Source organism: Capricornis sumatraensis, chromosome 8 (genome assembly GCF_032405125.1).
Source record: "Capricornis sumatraensis isolate serow.1 chromosome 8, serow.2, whole genome shotgun sequence".
NCBI lineage: Eukaryota > Metazoa > Chordata > Mammalia > Artiodactyla > Bovidae > Capricornis > Capricornis sumatraensis.
In genome coordinates, this window is record NC_091076.1 from 84,327,265 (window position 1) to 84,346,635 (window position 19,371).

General features: G+C 56.5%; 1 protein-coding gene across 3 annotated transcripts in view; it reads right to left on the minus strand.

The window, feature by feature from the left end:
* EPN2 (epsin 2) overlaps positions 1-19,371 on the minus strand; it is a 50,070-nt gene that overhangs the window by 13,270 nt on the left and 17,429 nt on the right. For 2 of the 3 annotated variants that reach the window (XM_068977809.1, XM_068977808.1), the window contains exon 2: positions 9,455-10,216. In XM_068977809.1, coding sequence (XP_068833910.1) covers positions 9,455-10,049 — 595 coding nt within the window. In that variant the 5' untranslated portion in view covers positions 10,050-10,216. Of the gene's footprint in view, positions 1-7,730; positions 7,899-9,454; positions 10,217-19,371 lie in introns of all 3 variants that reach the window. The other variant, XM_068977807.1, reaches the window with a different exon arrangement.

Consider the following 19,371-nt stretch of genomic DNA (forward strand, 5'->3'; position numbering starts at 1 on the left):
ACTGAACTGCAGTGAAGTGCTTACTGGGCCTTCCTCAGCATGGCGACATCTTCCTGTGCTCCACAGGCTGTTTCCTGAGTCAGCAATGACCTCAGCCACCAAGGACACTCCCACGGAGAGCAGAGGCTTCTGACCCTATCCCCCGGGAGACCTTCCAGGCCCACCCTCTCCCAGCTCACAAGGAGACAGCAGGAAAGACTGTTTTTAGTCAAGTGAGATGAATTATGAGAAAATAAGCTCAGATTACCCCAGGTAACATTGAAAGAGAGAAAATACATAAATATGTTGTGGAAATAACATGTCCACTGACTCAATGGACTTGAGTTTGAGCAAACTCTGGGAAATGGTGGACAGGGAAGACTGCTGTGCTGCAGTCCATGGGGTCGCGGAGTCAGACACGACAGAGCAACTGAACAACAATGTTGTGGAAAAGTCAAAAAGGTGCAAGATGTGAAGAGACTGAAGTACCACCACAGCCGGGTGACCTTCAGGACAAGAGGGGCTGGACCACGACCATGCTCTGCCCTTTGCCCACCACTCGGCAGTCCTGGCAAAACCCTGTCTAGATCCCATCGCAGACTCTACATCTGATTCCAGTTCACAGAAGCACAGGAAAAGGACTGAGGCAGACAAACCCAGACCAAGGGCTGCTTTGCAGGATGGCTGGCCCAGCATCCCAGCACATGAGGGTCGTGAGCACAGTCAGACTTAAGGGACAAGATCCCGGGCAGTCTCCGTACAGACAGTTGGCTGCACGTCACAGTCTCCGTACAGACAGTGGGCAGATGGGCACGCGGGCAGGGACGAGGTGGCCCAGTGGCTGCTGTCCACTCCATCCACTGTCAGGCTATGGGGGAGGGGAGATGCCGGAGCTTGTGTTAAATACTTCAGCGTAAGAGGAAGTGAGGGCCGGCCCACTCTTCCTGCCTCTACCCCTCTTCCCAGAGGAAACAGCTGCTGACATTTTCTCATGATTCCACCCAGAAGACATACACGCACGCCCTGCACATTGGCGTGCTTTCCTGACTCTCGCCCACCGGCCCCCTCAATTCCTGCCATGTGTGGGCTCCACCTCACCGCATCCCCATCCAGGCTGACGGTCTCAGCCTCAGAGAGGCAGCCCTGGTGAAGGGTGCGCCTGGAAGTCTGAGCCCAGACCTGGGCTTGCCGCTGCTCAACCCCTCGCCTTGGCCTCCTCACCCACAGGATGGGAGACAGGGTTCCCGCGGCTTGGGCTACTGTGAGGACCAGACGAGTTCCTACAGGGGGCACCTGGCCAGTGCCTGGCACGTGACAGTGGTACCACACCTGGCGTCTTGCCCAACCCTCAGCCCAGATGGGGTCCTGCCTCCCAATCCACCCCAAAACCAGGGCTGGGGCCCAGAGATGAGGTGGCTCGCCAGGGTCCCACAGCCACAAGGGACAAAGGCCGACCTAAGGCCTTGCTCTTCACCATGACTGCTTCCCACAGAGGAGGGAGCCGGGGCCCAGGGAGGCCACTCAGAGTCGGCAGAACTCAAAAGCCAATGCCATGCTGTCCCCATGCCATGAGCTGCTTGGAGCCCTCAGCCCTAACATTTGTGTACACCATGCCTGGGCGCTTCTCCAGGCCAGAGGACAGCCCCTGCTCTCCCAGGGCCTGTGTCCAGTAAGGAGGGACAAGACGCACACACACAGGGGAGGGGGTGGGGACACTGGAGCATGGCCTGGGGGCAGGCAGCAAGGTTGCCAGGCAGAGAGCAGGTGGGACTTCACCAGGGTCGAGAGCCTTGCCCTGCCGAGGGGCCAAGGCAGAGCAGGCCCAAAGGTGTGAGGTCCTGACCCCCAGCACCTCAGAACACGAGTGGATTTGGAAATGGCTGTGGCAGAGTCCTTAGTGAGTGGTTAAGCTGAGGTCACACTGGAGTAGGTGGGCCCCACACCCAAAGTGACCTGTGCCCTTACAGGCAGGGAAGAGATGGGGGCAGAGACATGAGGGGAGGGCACCAGCCGTGGCCCGGGGACACCGAGGAGGCCTCTGGCAGCAGGAGCAGGGGGAGCATGAGGCAGGACGCTCCCTGCACGTGCGGGTCTCAGAGGCACAGGCCTGCGCACACCCTGATCCAGGCTTCCAGCCTCCACAGGGGACAAGACCTGTGTCAGTCCTGCTGCTGCCGCAGGTCCCAGGCTCTCCCAGCACACACGTCTGGGGCCCGCCTCCCGCACACTCCTGCCACGGGGAGGAGCTGCCCCTCGACTCTACTGCTCACACCCACCCCACCCCTGCTCTGCCACCCCCACACAGGCCCTAGAATCCTCCAGCTCCTTCCAGCCCTCAGGCGGGCAAGAGCACCTCGGCTTCCCCTCCAGCCTTGGCTCTGGAGCCACCCCCTAGCACGTCCTCCCCACTGGGGTGCTCCGCAGGCAGGGGTTCTTCTCAGCCTGGCTCAGTGCAGACACCCCTGCCCCAGGCACCTAGAGCCCACAGACTGGGGGCCTCACCTGCGCTCCGGACCTGCCTGCAGCTAGGCCATCTCCCCGACCTGCCTCTTTCCACGCACCTTTGTGTTCATTTTCTAGCTTAGTTTACAGTGAGCAGAAGCTGTGACTCCCAAGGGCACACCTCACACACTGGTCCCAACCATCCTGAGGTGTGCGAAAGCCGAAGCCCAGGAAGAAAGGAGGCAGTGCGGACAATGGTTGGGATGGGCGGCTGGGCAGAGACAAAGGCTGCCCTGTCGCTGGCTGGCAGGACTCAGAGTCCGTCCTATCTGTGCTGCTCTCTTTGGGCTGCATGGTAAACCCTGTCCGTTACAAGGTCATCAGCTTGCAAGGTGGGAGCTAGGAGCTTGTCCAGAACAGGAAGCCATTTTTCCTCCTTGTTCTTTCCCGGGGGTTCCATGGTTCCTGGTGCTTTGGGAAGTCACACTCTTGGGTGGGGGGGTTGGGGAGCACCCGGGTGAGGGCCATACCCACAGCTCCCCAGGCAGGCGCTCGGGAGGAACGGGGTGGGGGGGGGGTGCTATGGTCACCACAACTTCAACAGAGACAGAACGCCCTCTTTCTTAATTCAGTCGTAAACTGAGATTACATGCCTACAGCAATTTCTTAAAGAGCAACATTTACAAACAGGAAACTAACTTTTAAAATGAATATCCTGATGGAAATTTTCATCTACTGAACTAGCAAAGTAATGCTCAAAATTCTCCAAAACAGGCTTCAACAGTATGCGAACAGTGCTTCCAGACGTTCAAACCGGATTTAGAAAAGGCAGAGGAACCAGAGATCAAATTGCCAACATCCGTTGGATCATCAAAAAAGCAAGAGAGTTCCAGAAACACATCTACTTCTGCTTTATTGACTATGCCAAAGCCTTTGACTGTGTGGATCACAGCAAACTGTGGAAAATTCTTCAAAAGATGGGAATACCAGACCACCTGACCTGCCTCCCGAGAAATCTGGATGCAGGTCAAGAAGCAACAGTTAGAACTGGACATGGAACAACAGATTGGTTCCAAATCGGGAAAGGAGTACATCAAGGCTGTATACTGTCACCCTGCTCATTTAACTTATATGCAGAGTACATCATGAGAAATGCTGGACTGGATGAAGCACAAGCTAGAATCAAGATTGCCAGGAGAAATGTCAATAACCTCAGATATGCAGATGACACCGCTCTTATGACAGAAAGCGAAGCAGAACTAAAGAGCCTCTTGATGAAAGTGAAAGTGGAGAATGAAAAAGTTGGCTTAAAACTCAACATTGAGAAAACTAAGATCATGGCATCTGGTCCCATCACTTCATGGCAAATAGATGGGGAAACAGTGGAAACAATGAAAGACCTTATTTTGGGGGGCTCCAAAATCACTGCAGATGGTGACTGCAGCCATGAAATTAAAAGACGCTTGCTCCTTGGAAGAAAAGTTATGACCAACCTAGAAAGCATATTCGAAAGGAGAGACATTACTTTGCCAACAAAGGTCCATCTAGTCAAGGCTATGGTTTTTCCAGTAGTCATGTATGGACTGAGAGTTGGACTATAAAGAAAGCTGAGTGCTGAAGAATTGATGCTTTTGAGCTGTGGTGTTGGAGAAGACTCTTGAGAGTCTCTTGGACAGCAAGGAGATCCAACCATTCCATCCTAGAGGAAATCAGTCCTGAATATTCCTGGAAGGACTGATGCTGAAGCTGGAACTCCAATCCTTTGGCCACCTGATGCAAAGAACTGACTTTTGCCAAGACCCTGATGCTGGGAAAGATTGAAGGTGCGAGGAGAAGGGGACAACAGAAGATGAGATGGTTGGATGGAATCACTGACTCAACGGACATGAGTTTGAGAAAGCTCTGGGAGTTGGTGATGGAAAGGGAGGCCTGGCATGCTGCAGTCCATGGGGTCACAAAGAGTCAGGCACAACTGAGCGACTGAACTTAACTGAAACTAGAAATTATCTTTCAGAAAAATCTCAGTACCCATTTTGGGCTCGGGGCTATCCACCAAGCATGGCCACTTCTCTTGCACCCCAGCTGGGGGCACTGCACCTGGGCTGGGTCTGCTGGGAAAACATCTGCCAAGTTCAAGACATGGTGGCTCGGAGGTTAAAATGTCTGCCTGCAATGCAGGAAACCTGGGTTCAATCCCTAGGTCGGGAAGATGCCCTGGAGAAGGAAATGGCAACCCACTCCAGTATTCTTGCCTGGAGAATCCCATGGACGGAGGAGCCTGGTGGGCTACAGTCCATGGGATCGCAAAGAGTCAGACACGACTGAGCGACTTCACTTTCACTTTCACTTTTCAACACACTTGTCCACTAACCTCACTTCCTGGAATTCTACATTGAAGACAAGACAATTCTACATCAAGACTCCTCGGAAAAGCAGCCTTCTGCCCAAAGGTATTCACCACATTGTTACCACACTGTGAGAACCTGGATACAATTCAGACAGGGTGGAGACTGTGATCCACGCGGTCCCTTCTCAGAGTGTGTCCCTCAGGCGGGGCGCTGTGTGAGAGCCTGTGACAGCACAGGGGATGCGCAAAACCGGAAGAGAGCACCACCTCAACCTGCTCCACGGACCCTAACCCACCCGAGCTCTAACCTCTGCAGCCAAGTGCAACTGTGCAGCAATGTGGAAATGCACAGCAAGTTATCTGAGTCAGCTGAGGGGTCCTCGGAGCCGCTGCATCCCGCCCACTGCGCGCAGGCTGAGAACAGCCTCTGACTCACCTGCCCGGCCCCCTCCGGGCACTCCATGTGGCACACCGTCAAGGTGCCCACCCTCTCCCGAACTGGAGGCCCACAGAGGGCCAGGCCTCATCTGCGGACCATGAGCTCTCACTGCCCAGAGCCAGCCCTGGGCAAATGAATGCTGTAACCTTCTGAGATGTGTGCTTTGTTACAAACGACACGTGTGTAACACTGTTCTACCATGTATGCAATATAAAACATTAGATTCCTTCTGCTCCCACAAAACATACTTCAGACCCAGTTCCAGCTGGCTGTGGGGGATATGGGTACTGATCTGGTCCTCGCTTCCTCCTCAGAGTAAGAACTCTCCGGCTCTCCCCAGACAGATGACCATGACGAGGCCCCACCACTGCCTGTGCCCAGAGGCCTGGCAGCTGGGGTGACGATGTCGTGATAGAAACGGCAGGGATCCAAACAAACCTGCAGGCCTAGAAAAGCACGCGCTTAGAAAAAACATTCAGAAGGACACACCCACACGGGAACATCAGCAGTCTAAGGAGATCATGGAGTGTGTCCGTCTTCCTTTTGCACTTTCTACATGATCAGGAGTAGACAGGCATTATCTTACAATGAGAAAACCAGCAGAGCTTCTTTTGTGCCACCCATGCTGAGCTTACCACCTAGAAGTGGAGAAGCGGGCCACAGGCGCACTGGCCCGATGGGGTTCGTCACTGAGCTGCCAGCAGGCCGCGGGAGGAGACCCATGGGCACACTGTCTGCTGACTGACTTTCTGAAAGAGCACGGCTGCCGGTCATCAGCTGGAGGGACGGGAGGAAGAACCTGAACTGGACAGGCTGCAGCCTCCGAGAAAACTCAGCAGCACGACCACGACGCCCGCGCCCACCCCGTGACTCCAGCCTGTCAGATGTGTGCCTGGGCTCTGGGCAGCCAGCAGCTCAGGGAGCAGAGAAAGGGCACCTACAAAGTTGGAAACAGCCTTCACTACCAACAAAATCTAACCTCTAAGAATCAGATGTTCTAGACTCAAAGCCTCAAGATATGGCACATTTCCACGTTTCTGGAAAAGCCCACAAAATGTAGTTCCAAAGGCTAAGTGTCAAGAAAAAGAAAAGAGGGCTAGTGTCCCAGCCTGAGACAACCACTGATGGAGACAGCACACCACACGAGCTGAGCTGACGGCCTGGCCTGGATCTCCGCTGCATCTCACGAGGCCAGTCAGGGTGACCCCTCCATGCTGCATTCCAAGCCAGCATGTTCAAGGTAGATCCCCAGCGCCCAGGGGAAGCCCTCGCCTCACACTGAGCATCAGGCAGGTGCTCAGAAAAGATCACCTGTGACAGTGAGGGTACGAGACACAGAGAGGAAGGCACCCAGAACGGAGACACCACGTATCACTGGTTTGCCCAAACCTCATCCAGCACTTGAGAAACTCTGGGAAAACAAACTCACTCATTTTACCATTAATTTCTACCTCTAGCCCCAGAGCTGAGGCAGTGTAGGCTGTGGGTTGACCAACTTGTTGGCAGTGTGTGGAGGCACTGAGTTGAGGGGGCACCTGTGGGCCTTGGCTCGGGGGCTCTGAATGCAAGCAGCCCAGGAGAGCTGGGGGCCTCAGGTACTCAACAGGCAGGCTCGGGGGCACTGGGGACCAGCGGAAGTGTCACTCTGAAACACTCTGACTGCCTCCCTGCACCAAAGCCAGTACTCCCTCAGGACAGAGGGTGAGGGAAAATGGGCCCAGAGCTCAACACAGTGATCCCACGAGCACTGGCAGGGTGGCCACAAGGTGTACAAGGCCCAAGTGAGGGGGCCACTTCCACGGCTGCTGGCCTCCCCGGTCCGAGCCACGCAGGGAGAGAGGAGAGGCGTTCTCTGTGGTGGGCCCAGGTGCCAAGGCAGTGGACTGAGCGCACTTCTTTGTAGGCTGCGGCGAAATCTGTTTTCAGCGTAGCCCACACCAGCTGAAGGTTGTCCAGGAGAGCTAGTAATCACCCCTAAAGCAAGCCTCACTTCCATCCCCATTGAGTCAGAGACCTCCAAACACTGCAACCTACAATTGATTGGGCAGCCAACTCTCTGCTTGCCAGGGTCCCGAGTCCCGTGGATTTCAGGAAGGACGGCAGGGAACTGAGAAGCAAAATCCACCCCATTTGGTCCTCTGCTCACCCGCCCGCATCACTGCAACATGGAGGATGGCTCCCGGCTGGGTGTGCCGGTGGGACAAGGACCAAACCACAGGCCCAGCCCAGGGGCCTGGTCCTCCCCACGTCTGGGGCTGCCGCCAGCACACCTCCAATCCCACAGGGTGCGGGACTGGGAGAGCCTGACAGCCATCCCAGGCCTCATGCAAAGCAAACAGCAGCTCCCCTGAGGCCTCTGGGTGAGGGGTGTGGAGAGGGGCACAGGATAGCCAGGGCCCCCGGGAGAGGGAAGGACTGGCGCTGGGCTGCAGAGGGAGCCTCCCTGAGGCCCGGGAGGCAGGGAGAAAGCTGGCTGTACTGGGCGACCAGGAGCACACCCAGCAGGCTGCCTGCATTTCCCACCTTGGGCTGCGGGGTCCCAAGAGAGGCAGGGCTGGGCCGGGTCATTGGCCGGGCAGGAGGGTGGCCCCGGGCGCAGCAGGAAGGGCGGGCGCTGGCTCGGCGGCGGCTCCTCGCTCTGACCCCGCGGGGGCCCAGTGCGGTGCTGGGGACACAGCGAGGCCTCAGGTGCTGTGGGGCAGGGACACACACACACACACACACACACACACACACACACACACACACACACAGACAGGCCGTTAGAGGGACAGGCAAGGCCGGGCCCCGCGAACAGACTCTGAACATGCAGCTCAAGCTTGGGCTCTCAGAGGTGGGCCAACTCAGGGCCGCTGGGCAGGGAGGCGAAGGCTGAGGCCACAGGACCAGACACGAGGCCCCACCACCTCCTCCCAGCCCCGGAACAGTCTTCACTCAATGCATGGGACGTGGCTTCAGCTCCTACTCTCAGTCCTCGGGACTCAGGGGCAATGACCTCAAAAGGCAGACAGGAGAAAAGCAGCCCCCAAGGTCCTTACGTGACCACTTCCAAAGAGGAGGGCAGCCTGGAGCCCAGCCTACCTGCAGCGGCCTTTCTTGGTGGAGAAGGGCTCCATGAGGGACACATACGACTTCACTTCTTAAGGGCAATCTTCCTTTTCTATCAACCTAGCGTAGGGGAGCCCCTGGAGCCCCAGATTGCATGCTCCATTTCTTTTAAGCGGCTTCACCAAGGTCCCAGCCTTTGCCTGAGCAGAGTCATCCAAACTAGGTGGGGAAACGACAGGAACTACAAGTGGGACAGGAATGCTGGCCTCTGAGCTTGACAATCGCTGAGAATCCCAGAGGCGGGAGCCCGACCCCACTGTGCAGATCTGCTCAACACAAATGCTACGAGTGGCAAGGCAACGACAAACCGAAACCTGCCAAACTAAATAAGCAAGGCCAACAGGGGGTCAAACTGCAAGCAGCTGCCTGAAATTTTTTCTTATGCTAACAGTGTTACTTATTCCAAAAGCAAAGGGTAGGGGTACCTGGATTTCTGTTTTCAGCCAAAGGCCCAATTTCTGTGTCCCTCACCCTGCAGGCTACCAGGGCTGCCTGCTTGCCACCATAATGAGAAGGCAGAGGGGCACCATTTCAGGGCCCATCTCCATGAACAGCTAGAATGCCAACATGGCTCCCTGGCCAGCCTCCATCAGGCCCTGAATGCCACTTCTGCTCTCTGACATCTCTCCTGAACACTGGGCAAAGACCTAGCATCCTCAACACGCAAAGCGAGAAAACAGCAGCCCAGAAAGCATGGACCCAGCAGTGTGACCAAATCAGCAAGGACTCCCACCCAGAGGTGGGAAGGAAGCCTGGCCTCTCCCTCTGCAAGAGAGGTGGACATTCACTGCCTCACCCAGCGATGCTCAAGGAGAACAGACGCTGAGCCGGTCAGGAGACCTGAAGCCCAGTTTCAGAAAGACACTGAATATGAGACAAAAGAGAGTAGATTTCCGGGACAGCCAATCCCCTGCTGCTGTGGACAGCTTCAGCCCTGGCCTGAGGGGGAAGCAGGTAATCCATCCTCTGCGCCTGCCCTGCCCACACGCACAGAGAAGCAGAGGGTCTTGGGACCCCAGGCCAGAAGCCCCTCTGTAACTCCAGGTGAACTGAGGAGCTGCTGCCAGGTGCCAGCAGCGGGAAGGTAGGGGCCATGAGTCTGGCTGAGCCTGGTGCCCAGCGTGGGGGTTACTACTCACAGCCATGGTAGGAAGCCGGCGACCCCCCGGCCTTGCCGTACTCCTGCTCCGAGTAGCTGGTGGACAAGTTGGGCTGGCTGGAGCCCCGGCCAAAGGTGATCTGGTTGCTGCCCATGCCGGTGGCCACCTGGGCCATGCGCTCCTTGGTCTTGAGGGCCTGGGCCCGCTCGGCCTTAAGCCGCTCCTCGTCCTTCAGCAGGGCCACCAGCTGCTTGGCCTTCTCACGCACGTTGACCCCCTGGTCCTTGCCGTCACGGTCGACGTACTGGAAGTCCTTCAGGGTCTGGATGGCGAAGATGTTCTCGCGGCACTGCTGGGCCACGCGCTCTGAGCCCGTCTTGATGAGGTAGTCAAGCAGCGTCAGCGCCTTGTACACATGCCGCCAGTTCTTGCCATGGTCGTTGAGCCGCTTCCACACCATGCTCATGATCTCCGAGAAGGCCACCACGTTGTAGGTCAGGTCTGCGATCTCCGTCATCAGGGAGCTGGACGGGCCCCATGGGTCATTGGAGGTGGCTTCCCGCACTTTTATCTCAGCTTCCGAGTAGTTGTTGACAATGTTTTTCATCTGGCGTCTGATGGACGAGGTCGTCATCTTTACCTTCTGTGACAAGTGCAGATCCCTTCAGAGAGAGAAGCTTCCCTGTCTCCAGCAGGTTTGTGCCCCACAGAGGTTCAGTCTCCGTAACAGGTCTGGAGCAGGGTCCCTGACGGTCATTTCCTCTACTGGAGCCTCAGGTCTGAGAAGCCGGAAGCCATGACCTAGAGAAAGAAGTAACAAACATTACTGTGTGTGAGCTCCTGAGACAGCAGGCTCTCTGTAAATGGCAGGGAGGGGTCGGCCAGCCGGGGTGGTGAGAGGACATCCTCCAACCCCCAAGGACAAAAAGGATGCCCTCTTCCCTTCAAAACTAAGATAAGATCAATACTACACATTAATAACCAATACAGGTTAAACTCAAGTTTAAGCCTCTGGAAGGAAAGGAGTAACACTGTAATTCCTGGTCTATTTTCAAACCACTTCTGCTGATCTGCTCTGCCACACCTGCCAGACGCCCGCTAGAAGAATCTCACGCCATCTACACTGGCTCCAGAGACTCTCTCTGACCCTCTTCTCCTGACTGCTTACAGAGACTCTCAACCCCTTTGAGACCAGGGCTGAGGCCCCACTGGGCTTTCAGAGCCTCCAGCATCTGGCACAAGCTATGTAGCACTGATACAACCTTACAAATAAACTGCTTCTGGCCCAGTTTCCTCATCTCAGAAAAAAGAGAGCTGAGGATTCCACATTAACAGGTCCACCCAGTCCTTTGCCACAAGCACACCTCTCCAAGGGAGGAACACCTGCGGAGCTAGAGTGAAGGCTACGCCTCTGGCCACAGGCTGGTCCAGAGTGTGGGGGATACCACCTGGTTTGGCTGCCAGTGAACACCCAGCACTGCGATATAAATGCTGCTGCCACAAGTTAAAAACAGCGCCCCTTCCCCAGGAAGGCATCTGGCGGGGGACAGAGGTGAACGCGGCAACCTGAGGATGCAAGTCCAGGGCAACTCGACTGTGGCGATGGGCCACAGATGTAAGCGAGGAAAGCACTCCCTGCAGCCCTCAGCGGGCTTCTTCAGAGGACGAGACAGGGCTGGCGGGGACTGGAAGTGAAGTGGTGCCAGGTGACTCCTCTCCTACAGAATGAGGGGGCCCAGGACCTGCAGCTCCCCACTCCCACCCCACCCCCAGCTGCCACTGAGCTTCTGGCCTGGGAAAGAGCTGGGTGGCCTTGGGCCAGGCTGTCCCACTGTATGCTCACAAAAAGCCTTCCTTCCGGGTAAGGATCACCCCTCCCCTGGTGCAGATGGAGAGCCTTCCTTCTGGGTCATGAGGTCAGCTGACCAAGGCCCCCTGGTGAAGACGCTCTCCCTCCTCCCACAAGGGCCCTCACTCTGCTGCTTCTGCCAGAGGAACAATGGGTGGGCAGCCTCTACCAGTTTAACATCCCAGCCTCAGAAATAAGTAACCAGCAAGTGTCAGGAGTGGGGAAGCCAAAGGAAATGCCCACCCCTCACATTCAGTCAAATAGGAGCAGCTCGTAACCATCATCCTGGTGCCAATTACACATCTGCTTGGTGAGCAAGGCCTCTCCACCCTCAGACAGGCCAAGAATTCTGCCTTCATCTGCAGATGCAGGACTTCAGCAGGAGGTGGGCAGAGTGGACTCCCCTGCCCGGCCGGCTCTTACAAACCTTCTATTAGTGTGTCCGAGGAGCAGGGCCAGGTGCTCTGCGGGGACCTGCACGTGTGACCTGACCAGGCTGGTCATCCATGGCCGCCAGACAGGATGGGCCTCAGAGGGGGCCTCCAGAGCAGCTCTGGCTCCCAGAGCAAAGGCTCCAGCATCACTGGTCACACTCGAGGTCCTGAAGCCCCAGGGCCGCCCAGCACTTTGTCTGTCACCCAGCTGGGGCTCGGCAGGCTCCCCTACCCTGAACTTTGCAGCTGCAGGAGCCATCGCGGCCGTATGTCCTAGGCGACAGCCCATCTACACACACAAAGCCTGAAGGACGGGCCCTTAGCCACAGCTGAGCCATGGCCCAGTACCACCAAGGAGCTGCGTCCCTTGGCCCTCAACATGCAGGCAACCCAGCCAGAGTCTGGGATCAGGACTCTTTCTCAAGAGCAGCCTATAATGGTGACCATAAAGTAACAGCTGGATCACATTTGCCAAAGACAAGCTGGGGCAGAAAAATTCTGGCACATTTGAAAATACAACCAGAATTCGCCTGACAGTGGAGACTACAAGTAGATTGAATAAAACAGCAAATAGAACAACACTAAAAAAACAAACAAAAAATTCCAAGGCTAGAGTGACGCCCCTGGAGGCAAGAAGAATTCCATAAAAATGTGTTCAAGAGCCTGCAGAGTCGGGTGGGGAAATTCCTTCCCAATCCAGAGTCCCAGATGCAGGAGGAAGCAGCCCTCATGGCTCCAGACCCCAGGTGGGCCCTGGTCAAAGCCCACGTGAGTCCTGGCCATCCCTTCTGTGACAGGGACGTAACTGGCCAGGTGTCAAGAAGATATTGATGGTTGGGGTCTCCACCAAACCCCCACCTGGGGGTCTTTTCAGGGATCGGGGATCATTATCAGGGACCCAGACCAGCTATGAGGGAACGGCAGCAAACATCTCTCCTCTCCCGAAACCTAACAGGATCCACAGATGGCAGCTCCTGCTCTACGTCTGGCGGCCTCCTGTGACTTTTTCCAGGCAAGCGACACCCACAGGGAAGCTGAGGGCCGTCCGCCTCACTCACTGAATGCAGCATCTGTGTCCAGGACTCCTCGGTGGGCAGAGAAATCAAATCTTTTATCTCTATCCCAAAAGCGGGCTTTAAGAAAACTCTGCTTTCATATATGTGAAGAATTTCAAAAACAAACATCTGAGCCTCTTAACTCTGAGATGATAAAGCAGATACAGTGACAGCATCCACAGTACAGGAAGAGCCCCGGGTGTCAGTTACGTGGCTGCAGGGGGACTGACTGTCCCCCCAACGCTGGATGACCCCTGTCCCCTTAAAAAGAAAGAGCCACCTGGGGGCTTCTCCTAAGACATGACAGTCTTGGAACAAGCACAGGAAAATTCAAATTCGATGTCAGATAGCCTCCAATGACCACGTTAGTGATTTTTCTAAAAGCAGAAATCAAGCACTGAAAACACACGTGAGGAATCCCTCTTTTCTTTACCAGTATGGAGGATTGTTCAGTCTCTAGGAAGAGCAGACGGGCTACAGGTTACACGGGTGTTGAAATGCAGTCATTCTGAAAGACGGTGTGAAACAAGGACCAGGCTCAGGAGACAGTTCTGGCCATCCGACAACACAGTCACTTAGAAATGGTGGTGTGATGAGCAGCACCTCCCGGAGAGGCGTGAGCACCAAACACTGGTGCCTGGACCAGTGGATGCGTGAGCAGAGGACAGAGAATCCCTCGGTGTTCCCCTCCACCACTCTTCCACGTAGTTTTGCTAATGGCCAACCAGGGACAACGTTCTTAAACAACCCTGCCGGAAACCAGACAGCACACAGAGCCAGGGGCCTGGAAAGCGGGGCTCGGGCTGGGCCAGGCCCAGCCTCCCACTCCTGGATGGCAGAGCAGATCGGACACCCAGCCTAGTCTCCCGTCCCGAGGCCCCTTTCTGACAAGGGCTCAACTCCTGCCAGCCCCAGGGTGTCACAGGAGCCCCCACCTCAGACCAGGTCCAGGTCAGCCACCATGAGGCTGGAGTTCTGGCAACAAGCCTACTGGTGGATGTTTCTCTTGGCCTGTGGGGCTTCCCAGGTCTGTGGAGTGAGCCCCCGGAACTCAGCCCCCCTCCAAGAAAGGAGCTTGTGGCCCCTGGGCCAAAGTCTCCATTCCAACACGCTGAGTGACTCTACCACCAGAGAGAGACCCCCGATGGCCAGTGGCCATGCCACCCAGAGACTGGGGCACAGAAGGGGGCATCCGATGGCTTCACACCCACCCACCCACACATAGGGCAGGCCCGCAATGTGTTTGATCAGCAGAAGTTTCCAGCTTGAGGCATTTTGGGAAAAGAACAGAGCTACATGGGAAAATGCAGAATTCCCAGGGATTCATGCTTAATTTAGACCTGGCTGGTCACTGCGGTGGTGCTGAGCGCTGGGCTGTGGCCACGTCCTGAGGAGCCAGCAGGAGAGGGGAAGCCGGGGGAGGAGGAGCTGTGGACCACACGGGCCTGGTCGCTGCTCTCTCAGGAGCTCAAGATGCTGCTCAGAGCAAGCCCGTGGGTGAGGACAGGCACCTCCAGGCAGTGTAACTGCAGACCCACCCTGGCACAAAGGGCTCCCATGGGCTTTGGGGAGTGTGGCTGAGGTCTTTGCAGCCCACCCCAGGAAGTGCAGGGGGGACCAGAGCCCAGAAGACAGCGCACCCAGAAAGTGAGCTCCTCCAGGGCCAGCACGGGTGCACCCTCGGGCCCTGGCACTCTCCCAGCCTCAAGCATGGCCTGCTCCCCTTCCTACGGCCTCCCTCGGCACTGCCCCACTGCCCCACTGGCTCTTTCCTGTCAGTTGAGATATGAGGGCCACGGTCACTCTCTCAAGTCACCAGCTCCCACTGTGGGCAGAACCTCTCCATGTGGGACACCTTCCTGCTCATCCCAGTTGCTGCTTCCCCATCTCCACCACGTGTCCTCAGCACAGGCTCCTCTGATGCGGGCTGAGTGAGCGGGCACAGAGGGAAGCTGAACAAGGCAGACAGCACCCCACCCCTCCCCCTCAGACACGGGGCTCACCTGGGCCAGTCCCCCAGCAGTCTCCCTCGGGGCTCTGTCGCTGGGGTCAGAGCAGCCACTCTGCTCAGTGAACATATAAAACCACTCCACGTGGTTAAGAGTTCACAACAAAGAACCTGAGGGCAGGGGTGGATGGGCCATGTCAGCCAATAGTACCCAGGCAGTCCCACGGACAGCGGAGCCCTGCCACCCCACCAGCCTGGGTTCAGGAGCAGACCAGGTGATGAGGTGGGGACAGCTGCTGCTCAGCGCTGACACGGGTCCAGACACCTGCGTCCTCGCAGAGTGTGTCTCTGAGGATGTTTCTCAGTAGCACCTCGAGGGCAGCCTGGGGACACAGTCCAGGGCAGGGGACACGCCTACAGAAGCAGCAGGGCCCAGGCAGAACATGCTGGGCAGAAGGCACCTCTCGGTCAGGCAGGTGGCATCGTCCACGAGCCCCTTCCTGACTGTCACACCCGGGCCCAGTCCTCTCCTGTGTGGCTGGCATTTCCAACAAGGCCTCAGATGTGCTAACTCTCTGATGCCAGCAGTCACCCGAACAGAACAGGCTCAGAATAGAAACTGAAAATAGCACAGGCTCTCTCAACAGACGCTGGAGAATCCTAACAGCCCTGACTGCATGCCAGAGCGTCTGCTCACTGAACCTCAGCAAGAATTCGCAGGTGAGGAAGTCAGGCATAGAAAGGGTAAGAAACTGGCCTGAGCCTCATGCCAGCGTGTGGCAGGACCAGGACTTGCCCCAAGACCTCTGGCTTCTGGTCCTATCCTCTTCATCTCGTCTGTTTGGCTTTAGACAAACTCCACACTACCATGAGAATAGTGAATCTTTCCTCACTGAATCCAGAGGCTTTGAAGGCCCCTCCTGTCAGGTGCTAAACAGGCAGTGAGACAGGAAAGAAATAACCACCCTCCTGCCCCTGCTCAGCCCATCTCCAGCTCTGCAAGCCAAGCGGGCAGGAGCCCAGACGCTGGAGCTAAAGGGCCAGCCTCTGCCCGCGTGCGGACGTGAGGCCCAGGCGGTGCAGTGCTGTCCTGGGATAGGCCCCCGGCATTCCCAGCGCCTTCCAACATGGCCCACCAAGGAGGGGCCTTTAAGGTTCTTCCCAGAAAGCGTTGCCCTGGAAAGTGTCAGGCCCCACAGACGGCAACAGGAGGAAAGCTGGCAGGTAGAAGCCTGTGCATCAGAGACTCCAAGACGATGTAAACATCAGCCGTCAGAACTCACACCTTAAGAAACCTCTTCGGTGACTGCTGCGTCTTCTGCTGAAGCAGCCACATGGGCTAGAACAACCCGAGAGCTCTGATTACTCCTTTAAGAACAGCCGTCATCTGAAGTACCACCAGGAAAAAAACCAGTCTCAGTGCCGAAAGGTAAACTTCCTCTTTTGGTTCAGAATAAAAATACGACTTCCCTCCTTCCTCCTCTGCTGGATATGTTCCCAGGATTTTATTTACTCTGCACCGCTGACTGGACTCTCAAATGTCAGCGTCAGCCTGGAGAAGGTCTTCCAGGCACCGCTCTGTCCTCTTATATTTTTATGACGTATGTGCTGCTGGGCACACACAAGAGTACACACCAGCCCCGTGTGGGCACAAATGACGCGCCTGTCACCCAGACCCCTTCCCCACCCCACCCCGCATACAGCTTGGGTTCTGAGCTCCGCGATCCCATGGTTTCCAAGAAAGAAGATGGTCTTACCATGAACATCATCTAACCACCACAATCTGCCCTGGCGTCGATACTGAGGCTCTGAGACTTGTCCATGCTGCTGCGTGTCCCTGCCATGTGACAGCGCCTGTGCTCACCGATGCCCACCCCCTCGTCTGTCCGGGGACACCTGGCCCCACTGCACCTTCTTGCCATCATGAACAGTGCTGGTGTGTGCACATGAGTCCCCGAGACTCGTGCACCAAGGCTTCTAGACCCTGTTCCGAGAGCAGAGCTGCTGCCCTGCAGGGCACACAGCGATGTCTGCATCGCGTTTTACAAATGTCCTTGCTGTTCTCTCTTGTAACGCCATTTCCTTGTCACGGCGCAGACAGACGGAGGGTTTAGCCAATACTTTTCACACATTGGACATACAAGGAATGATGCCCACAGGGAATCCCAGGACGCAGCCCCCGCCCCTACCTAGGTCGGGACAGCCAGTGGGACACCTGTGCCCCTGGGGCAGGGCTGCGGGAGAATGGGGCAGAGGGGAGCCATGGGCATGAGGGGAAGAGGTGGCGAGGCGGGGGGCGGGTCTGGGGGCCACATGCACTGAGGAATCTGCACCTGCCGATTCGTTACTCCCCTTCCAGATCTCTGTCAAACCTTTCAAGTAGGAGTCATACGGTTAACACTCACAGGGCACTTCTGACGTGCCAGGCGCTGTGTTAGGAATCCTCCTCTTTAATTCTTAATATAAGCTGCATTACTGTATGCTTAATATTTTTCTTCGAATCGATCTACTTTGTTTTTGGCCACACTCAGCTTGTGGGATCTTCGTTCCTAACCAGGACTGAGCCAGGGCCACGGCAGTGGAAGCACAGAGTCCTAACCACTAGACGGACCATCCTCAATCAATTTACTTCTAAATTCAAATACCTGCATCAAGTAATCACATACGTGAAATCGGGCATCATGCTATGGCATTTGGGCAGAGGAGGTCTTTCTATTTGTTTTTATTAAGGTGAAATTCCCCACTTTAAAGCAGGCAACTCACACTTTCAATTTAGGGTCCTCACAGTGCTGGACGGGCTTCCCAGGTGGCTCCAATGGTAAAGAACCTGCCTGCCGATGCAAGACACGCAAGAGACGTGGGCTCGATCCCTGAGTCGGGAAGGTCCCCTGGAGGAGGGCATGGCAACCCCCTCCAGTATTCTTGCCTGGAGAATCCTGTGGACAGAGGAGCCTGGCGGGCTACAGTCCATACGGTCACAAAGAGTCGGACACAACTGAGTGACTTAGCATACACACACAGCGTTGGGTAACAATCACTGCAGTGGACGTTTTCATCCCCCAGGAGACCGTGTTCATCGGCCATCACTACCCACTCCTCCTCTCACCAGCCCCCAGCAAGCTGCCTTCTGTCTCTGTGGACTCACCTACTCTGGACATTTCACGTAAAGCCACACAGTATGTGCCTTTTATGTCTGGCTCCTTTCACTCAGAGTATTCTAAAGGTTCATTTATACTGCATTTATCGGTACCTCACTACTTTTTGTGGTAATTTTCTCGCGTATGGACAGACCACATTTATTTACCCACTGATCAGCCAGACACCTGGACTGTTTCCATGCCTTGGCCTTTATGCACAAGGCTGCTGTGAACTCTGCGTATGAGTTTTTGTGTGGATGTGTGTCCTCAGCTCGCCTGGGCAGGTGCCAAGGAAGAGAGCTGCTGGGTCACCCGGCAGCTCTCAGCTTCACTTTCGAAGGAACCACCAAAGGTACCATGGCATTCTGAGGATAAAAAAAACTCTTTAAGATGAGTAACATTCAACGGCTTCCACTTAACATTATTTTAAGAAACACTGCTGCAGCTGAAGCTATTGGAGTGGGTTTGCATGTCTGGGGGCAGAGAAGCAGCGCGGTGGAGGCGGGGCTCCTGCAGTCCTGATGGAGTCACAGCAGGCAGACTGGGGACGGGGGGAAGGGCAGGAAGCAGGCAAACGCCCATACCACAGCGCCTGGCTGCCGGCGGAATGCAGGGACACAGGATGTCAAGGTGGGGAGGGTGTGCCGCCTCAGGAGAAGGAAGGAGGCCGTACAACAGTGAAGACAATGAAGCTGGAGGTGCTGCAGGACCAGCACAGAGAACAGAGACGGCTGAGGCAGCTGTGCCAAGGGCTGGGGCGGCGCTGGGGGAACCCAGGAGGGCGGGCATGGAGCGCAAGCCACAAGGGGGTGAGCGGCCACCAGTGACGTCCAAGAAGGGCCAGGAGAGGGGTGGAGACACAGGAGAACCGTCCTGTGGTGCAGGGGAGAGGAGCTGAGGGGATTCAGGGCGTGATGCCAACCAACAGGGATGCAGAGTCCAGAGGAGGCAGCAGGAGCCAAGCCTCAGGCTGGGAGGGCTGTGACTTCTCTGCCTGGTTATGCCAACAAACAGCTCCAACACCCAGTGAGGGGCCCTCAGCCCTCCAGACCTGCTGCACGGGGGGCCGGCCTCTGTGGCACAGCACCAAGCCCACCGCCGCCGCCCCCCCACCTCCAGCCAGCCTTGCAGAGCACCCCCCACCTGCTGCGGCTGCCCTGCAGGCCACCTGCGCTTCCGGCCTCCCCCATCTCTCCCCGCTTCCTCCCACGGCCTCTGGACAGAGGCCCCGACTGTCTGCACACTGGGGCTGCCTCACAGGGCCTGGCACGGAGCCGGGCACACAGCTGCCCCGGGAAGGAGTGACTCAACCCCACCTGCTCCCACGCTGCCCCAGCCTCGGCTGCTCCCCACACCCTCACCCGACACCCGAGTCCACGGCCTCCAACGTCTCACGGGGTGTGGAAACACAGGCTGTGGTGCTGCTGGGGGTTAAAAATTACCAGGAGTTGGAGTGGAGAGAGCTGTCCCATGCCACGTTTTCGTCACCTCGCTAATCTGCTTCCTCCTCAGGAAAATGGCAGCAGCAGCCTT